The sequence below is a fragment of the Raphanus sativus genome, chromosome 9, assembly GCF_000801105.2.
Source record: "Raphanus sativus cultivar WK10039 chromosome 9, ASM80110v3, whole genome shotgun sequence".
In the NCBI taxonomy this organism is placed as follows: Eukaryota; Viridiplantae; Streptophyta; class Magnoliopsida; order Brassicales; family Brassicaceae; genus Raphanus; species Raphanus sativus.
In genome coordinates this window covers 11,745,559-11,753,408 of record NC_079519.1, presented here as the reverse complement: position 1 = coordinate 11,753,408, position 7,850 = coordinate 11,745,559, and the positions used below count along the sequence as shown (strand labels likewise).

Below are 7,850 nucleotides of genomic sequence, written 5' to 3'. Positions count from 1 at the left end.
ATCCTTAGATTATCAATTGTCATTCTCGAAAAATGATGATAGTAGCCATGAGAATGTGGGGTTTACCTCGTTTCATCGGATATCAATTACCTAATAACATCACTGAAAGAACCGTTTTTAATGATCTCATCAAGCCCATAATTTTCATTGACTTAGAAGCTCTAAACTACGACGGTAAGGGACGACATAACATCAAACCTAGGGAAGAGCCATCAGAGTCCCGCTAAACCACCTACTGAAGATGTGTAGCCTGACACAAGTGACATAGACCTCTGAACAATGCAGGCTACAATGGACACGTAATCTAGTGGCATGGAGGTGATTATTTCCTGGGGAGGAGGCGAGACATGGTTTCGAGGGTTTGATTTCTGTTTCGGAACCACCAGCTTCTCAAATATTTTTTCAGTCTGTTTGAGGACGGCTCGCATGCAAAGCTGCTAAGTAGGGTTTTCTAGTGACGGCGGAGGCGAGTTGACTGTGGGGTGTGATTTTTGTTAATCCAAACGCTGGTTCTGCACCGGTGAAGCCGACTGAGTAGTTTTCTTCTTCTTTGGTCTGCATTCCTCTCTTTATTTTCTTGTTTTTCGATTTGCGTTTCTTCATCTTCTGCGTTTTAAGTTCTCTGTGGTGTTCTACTCTTGTGTTCTGCTGGTTTGGTTTGGTTCATCGTCAGAAGTCCTTCTCTTCCCTGTTCTTGGTCTTTGGTTCAACGGTGGCGAGGGCTTTAGTACGTAGCTGCTGTCTTTGGTGGTTGCTCCGACGAGAATTTTCTGTTTTGTTATTCTATTTTGTATTCGATTTGTTGTTTGATTGTATTTTGTACCATTCTCAGTTTGTTAGGGTTTCAATTTTGTTTTTTCTCCATTTTAGCTGTATTAAAATTCAAAAATATTTTAGTGCGGAAATTTTTACATAAAATATTGGAGAGATTAAATTTTAAATTTTAAAACTGCATGTATTTTGATAAATATTATACTCCGGTACTATTCTACTATATAATTTTCTATATAGAAAATAACATGGTGGACAAGTTACACAGTGTTCAAAGTCTTTATTCTCCTATGTATGTTTTATGTTCATTCAGTTCTATCAATTTGGCTTTTCTGCTTTCAGATTCGTGGACATTGTATGCATGCACGATCACATGCGACGTAACTGTATATTATCCAATTTTTTTTGCTAAATTATCACATCCCACCCAAAATTTCTACCGGGTTGTTTTGCTAAAACGAATTTTCCATTATGATAAAGAAATGTAACACATCAATACTAAATCTCTTAGCAAAAAAAAAAGTGTAACAACCGGGCTTCGTAGCTTGGTGGTAATGGAACCTCGGCTGAGGTGCCCGCCACCCAGCTTCGAAACCCGGCCACAGCGATTTAACATCCTTACTGCTGGGGCGTAGACTAATGGGTCTTGGATTTCGCCGAGTGAAATTAAAGGAAGACGAGTTGTGGTTTTCCTCGTTAAATTTTTTTTTTTTGTATCTGAACTCTAACCGGGTATCTTTCCCTTTCGGTTAATATCGGTTCTGGATTTAGTTCGGTTAAATGCTTCCGTTCTCATACAGTATCAACTCAATCTAATAGCTCCGTCGACTTGTTACCCCTATCACACAATCTCTCCGATCCGACGCCAAAAGCAGTCAATTTCCATCGGAGAAGATGCAGCAGAGGAAAACGACGGCGGCTGGTAGGCCAAGTGGTACCGATGGATCTGATTTCTCGTACCGAATGGTCGTTGACTCTCGTGAGTTTTACATAAACCCCTGTCTTTTTCTTTTTTCTGATCTCTTCTTAATCTATGCGCCTGCCTCTTAGGTTACACGAAGGTCACTAAAGGGAGATCTCGTCTCCGTCTCTTGATCCTTGTTCAGGTTCGTTTCCTTTGATTCTCTAGATTAGGTCCTGGAATTCGATTTTATCAATGCATTTCTGAACTGGTCATATTCATCTTCTATTCTTCTGTAAATCAATCTTAGTGTTCTTTGAAGTATGTATGCGGTAGCTCAAAATCTATCAGGTTCTTGTTTGCAGGCTACGATTTATCTGATTGGACTGTCGTGTGCATTCATGACAAGTACTAAAAATGATGAGAGGAACACACTTGGAATTGCATCTGCTGCTACTGGCTTACTCTTTTCATTCATTGCAGATTTTGGTTATCACTTCTCTTCCCCCTCATTTTTTTTCTTACACTCTAACAACCACCATCCTTTTTTATTGCTTTGGTTTCTTTATCTTCTTTCTTGTTGTTTCTGTTGAAAAAGGTTGCAGACGCAGCAGAGTAAACCTTTTGAGGCTCTACACGGCTGCCTCCACCGTTGTCATGGTTCTTTCTGTGTTTTCTGCTGTTAGGAGCAGATTAACAATGGAGGTGATTTTGCTTATTAACTCAAACATACTTCATATTTAGGGGCAGATTAAAAGCAGACAAGAGTTTTCTTTTACTAGTCCGAAACAACCGGTGATTGTGGTAGTAACAGTGTGGTAGCAAATACTATGAAACTGAGCTTGGTGTTGTTGATGAAATCACCTGACTGTCAACAAATGTTGTAGGAACGGAATAGCTCTGGAACAGCAGCTAAGCTTGAGCTCTTAGGGTTCGTTTCTGCTCAATTGGGTAACACTTTCAGAACGTCCTCATTGCTTTCTTGATTGACTACAGTACACATTCGAAGTGGTTACAATACATAGTCCGGTTTTTCTGTTGAATGCAGGAGCGGTGGTGCAGATATTAGCAATCATCGTTACGGGTTCCCTTGTCAATAATATGTCTCCGCCTACGAAGACAGAATAGAGAAGACAAGAGAGTTTGTGGTACTGGCATGTGTGATTCTGCTACATGAGGAAGACATTAAGAATTTTGTAGTTTTCGTTCCACCAAATGAATAGTTGTTTACTTCAGTATTTTCTTTCATTATTCGAGAAGATTCGAGAGCAACAGACGTGTATGGCTGTTTGGCATTGCGTTTTGGCTCCTTCGTCCTTTCACAATTGATTCATACTCTATCGAGTTTGGTGATTCGTATTTCTAACAACAAGTTTAGGATTTTATCTTTAACTCTTACTAGATTTTAACCAACGTTTTTTAAGTGTTTTTAAACTGCGGAATATTATGCATTTTAAAAATCTAATAAAAATATTTCAAATGCTTTGTTAAGAATGATAAAATGGTAGATCCACCTTATTTGAATCTGTCTCATTTTTTACGAACACATTTAAATTATATTTACGTCTCGATTGTTTGAATTCATTTTTTTAGGTTCTTAATAATTTTATTCATTTAGATTCATGTAATTGTATTGGTCATCTATTTAGACGATTTGAATTTATTTTGAGTGACTAAAATAATTTAATTTTTACAAAAATATATTTGTATTTTGTTTTTCTTAAAAAATGTTTAATTCCTTTCTAAAAAATGAAAACAATGTTTAGATTTATTATTTTGAACAAAATGGAAAATAAAATCAATGTGATTCATGTGTAAAAATCTTTGTATCTAGGGCTGTCATGCTTAGTGTGTTCAAAATAATGTAAACTAGATCTTGACCCGTACAACCGTGCGGGTTGTTATTTTTATTTTTACACACATAATTATTTGGTTGCATGATTAATTGTAATATTTGCCATTTTACAAATTTTTAATAATATAATATTTTTTCTTTCAAAAAATTAATAATATATTGTTTTAATACAACATTGTTTTACAGTTCACTTGTAATAATTTAATTTATTTGTTTTAAATTTTCAGTGATAGCATATTTTAAATCATATACAAATTTTTAAATTGAAAATATTATTCGTTAAGGATCAAAATTTAATTGAAAATTATAATAATAAATTAATATCGCAAATTTAATAAACATTGTACATTTGTTTAGTTGTTATTACAAAATTAGTTAGATATTTTAAAAGGTTTTTAGTTAAATTGAAATATATGTTTAATTTTAAATAACCACGAAATTAACTAAATATTTTTTTAAAAAATAATTGAAAAATGTAATATACATTTATTTTAAATAGTTACGAATTTAATAAAAAAATGAAATATATATTTATATTGTAAATAAAAAAAATATGAAAATATTTTGTTCAGATAAAGAGAAAATATAGGAATATCTACTGGATTTGTTTTTGTTTTAGAATTATTCAAATAATTCATATATCATATAATATATTATTTAAGCAACTTTTTAAATAGGTGGTCCAAATAAAAAAATCACACATGAATTAAGTTATGACTTCTGTTTTAATAGTATAGATTTAGTTAAAAACCATAATAGGAAAATTAGTTAAAAAAATTGATACACGTGGAAATTTACATTGTGAAAGTGAACCGCCCTCTACATAGATCAAACGAAATCAAATAATTATACACAATATTTCTAACCTAGATTTAAGAATATTCAATAAATTTAAAATTAGATATGATTGTGTTTATATATACATATCATATATATATAATATTTATAAAATAGTTTTTGTTAAGTATTAAATAATTGAAAGATTGCAATCTTTTTAACTAGCTAAATGTTAGGTAGTTTAATGTAATACCTACGATTTATAAGGAAACTCATATTTATCATGTTTTGTAAATTCATTTATTAAAATTAATTATATTTTATGAGTGAAAATGACATTAGATAAAATTAAAAGGTTATTTCAAGTTTTAATTCATATAGATATTTCAATTTTAATAATATAGAAAGTAAATTAACGTTTAGCTATTTTAGTATTTATGTTGTTAGTATTTTTAGGGAATACATTGAAGCATTTTGAATTGCATAAATATTTTCAAAATAAAAATATACTTAATATTTTTAATAGTGTGATTTTTTAATGATGAGAAAAATTCGGTGACCATAATTTAGAAATTATTTTTAAATATATTTATATTTCCCCAAATCGTTTTAAATGATAGTGATTGTTGTCAAAATTAATAATTCTAGGATTAACTAAAATTTTAAAGAATAATCGACATGCAATATATATAATTTTCCATATGTTCTATTAAATAATATTGATTGGTGGTTATATTTAAAAATAAAAATTGGTATTGTTTTGTAAATATGATAAAATCCAATGACAGAATCTTAAAATTTTAAAACAGGATTCTATTTTAATAGTATAGATGTTTATATTAAAACTTCTTTTTGAGTTTAAACACTTACTTATTTTATGACCGCAAGTTTGAGAATGCGGCTTGTTACAAGAATAGAAGTATATAACGGGGGATAGATATATCTTTTAGCTATGAAATCTGCAACACTTGTTGCACAGAGGCTGTCTATTTTCAAAAACTAATATCATAATAAGTATTTAGATTTTAAAATTGAGAAAATATTGAAAAAGATGAAAGAAAAGGAGATGGGCGTAGAGATCTGCAGAGAAATTTTGCTCTTTTTTTTTTCCCGTCAACTGAATTATATTAAACATCAAATAGTAATGTGGGAATTGAAATACGGATCCGCGATCTAATCCGGTATCCGTTCCGATCTGCTCCGAAAAATGGATATCTGGGGAGTCTGGATCCGAGTAATATTTTTACGGATCCGGCAGATCAGGATACAGATCCGGTTAGTGAAATTTTAAGTCCGGGTATCCGGATCCAGACCTATTATATATTTAAAATATTTAAAATATAATTATATTTATATATGTATACCATATATAGTTTATATAAAAAATAACTAAAATTGTAATTTTATTAAATTTCAATATTTTTTTTCAAATTTTTTTAAATAATTTTAAATAGACTAAATAAATGGTTAATTAGCTAATTTTTAATTTAATTTTTAATTTTAAATTTTTAATTTATTTTTAAAAAGTTCGAATCCGGGCATCTGCAGGTATTCAGGTTTCAGTCCGGATATCTGAACTCTGAATATCTGGAAGGCTCGGATCCGAATCCGAGTAGCAATTTTACGGATCCGGCGGATCCGGATCTGGGTATCCTAATATACCCCGGATACCCGGTCCGTCCCACCCTACCAAATAGGATACATGATGACATACATAAGCCGGCGAAACACATTGAAATCTCCAGAAACAGAGCCTATCGGAGGGAAGCTACAACCCAAACAAGGTAACATACAAGCAGATCGAAACATAACTTGAGACCTAACTAAAACGAAAGTTGATTTCTACAGCTAAAACCCACATATGATCCTTAATTGACCAAAGATAGATAGTCCCCCGTCTAAATCAGCCGGATGTCATACTATGTTACACCACCAGCCAAGTGAGCACGCAACAAAATGTAAAATCCAAACAGAAACTCACCTGAACCCTCCCGTCCACGATGAAGAGCCAGAACACGGAGAATAGCACAACACCCACAACACTGACCACACTAACAAAGAACCACAAAGAACAGAAGCACCTGGCTAAACCCTCCAACACAACTGCATCTTCATCCGATTGAACCAAAACCTCAACCTCATTATATTCCTTCTAACAACCAGGAAGAAGCCACCGAAGACTTATAAGATCAGAGAACACACCAGGAACATGAAGGGCTCTTATTGAAAGATGCAGCGAGGACTCCTTCACAACTGGAAATGGAGAGGTGACAAAACACAACTTCTCAACCAAGTGCTAGCTAGCTCTGTTCTGCTGACAAACATGTCATCACGCCACTGTCCTACCATTGCTGAATAGAGACTAGAGATAATCATCTCTACTCTAATCAAAGATAGAAAGGGCCCAAACCATCAACTACATCATGATAAACTAGATATGAGGAAGGGACCACAAACAGGATAAACCCATGGGGAGAGGATATCGACTCACTTCACCGGCTCCAGACCCAACCATCTAGCCCAAGACCACCGCAAAGCCACGACGTACCACCCAAATCGAACAGAGGAAAATCAGGAGCACGAAATCAGTAGATACCACCGCGATTCACCGACGACGAACACCAACCAGACAGCCCATGACCATCCCGACAAGTATGACCAGAGATGAATCCTTAGGTCTGAGTCCTCCCATCTGCCTGATCCACATCCAAATGAAACCTCAAAAATTTTGATTTTGACAAAAAAAATCATCAACAAAATGTCGAAAAATTGAAATAAAAATCATTTGAAAGTATCGCATCAATAATTAATAAGTATCGCATTATTAATTATTTGAAAGTATTTATTAAATGAAACCTCAAAAAATTTCAATAAAAATGATTAAATCAACAAAATCATAAAACGGGTCTAAATTATCTCACCTCTTTAAAAACAGTTCCATTTAAAATAAAACATAAATCACATAAACTGAATTTAATAAAATTATAGAATTTTTTTTAAAACGCACAAATGAATTTTTCAATACAGAGAATGTTGAAGATATCAAATATTTTATTTAAATTAGAAAAAAAACAGTGTAAAATAAGTTTAACTTCTGGTTAAATCAATAAAATCATATTACGTGTTAGAATTATTTAGAGTCTTCAAAAATTTAGTCATATTTAAAATAACAAAAATAAGTTATATAAGTAAATTTAAGTTCATAAAAAGTTAAAATATATAATATATCAAAAATCATAATTTTATTACGTAAAATAAGTTTTCCAACAAAAATATACCATCCATTTTTAAGCGCAGATCAAAATCTAGATTTGCAAGATTTCTCATAATGGATATTATAAATTTTGAATATATTATATTTTCCAGTATCCATTTAAAAGCCTGATTAATATAGTGGATCATATGATCAATAGCCATTATTAATCTAAATAATATTACAATTCATTTAGACTTTTGTATAATTATACAAGTAAATGTACAAATTAATTTTACTGAAAATAGTTTTAAGTTTAATTTCTTAATGTAGTTTCCAATAAAAAAATATTA

General features: G+C 32.0%; 1 protein-coding gene across 1 annotated transcript; it reads left to right on the top strand.

Annotated features, from left to right (window-relative positions):
• The first annotated feature begins 1,574 nt into the window (after window positions 1-1,574).
• Window positions 1,575-2,817, top strand: LOC108824189 (uncharacterized). Its single transcript, XM_056995206.1, has 6 exons — window positions 1,575-1,750; window positions 1,822-1,877; window positions 2,038-2,161; window positions 2,271-2,377; window positions 2,560-2,623; window positions 2,721-2,817. The coding sequence occupies exons 1-6, from the start codon at window positions 1,666-1,668 to the stop codon at window positions 2,798-2,800; spliced, it is 516 nt and encodes a 171-aa protein (XP_056851186.1). The 5' UTR covers window positions 1,575-1,665; the 3' UTR covers window positions 2,801-2,817.
• Window positions 2,818-7,850: the final 5,033 nt, after the last annotated feature.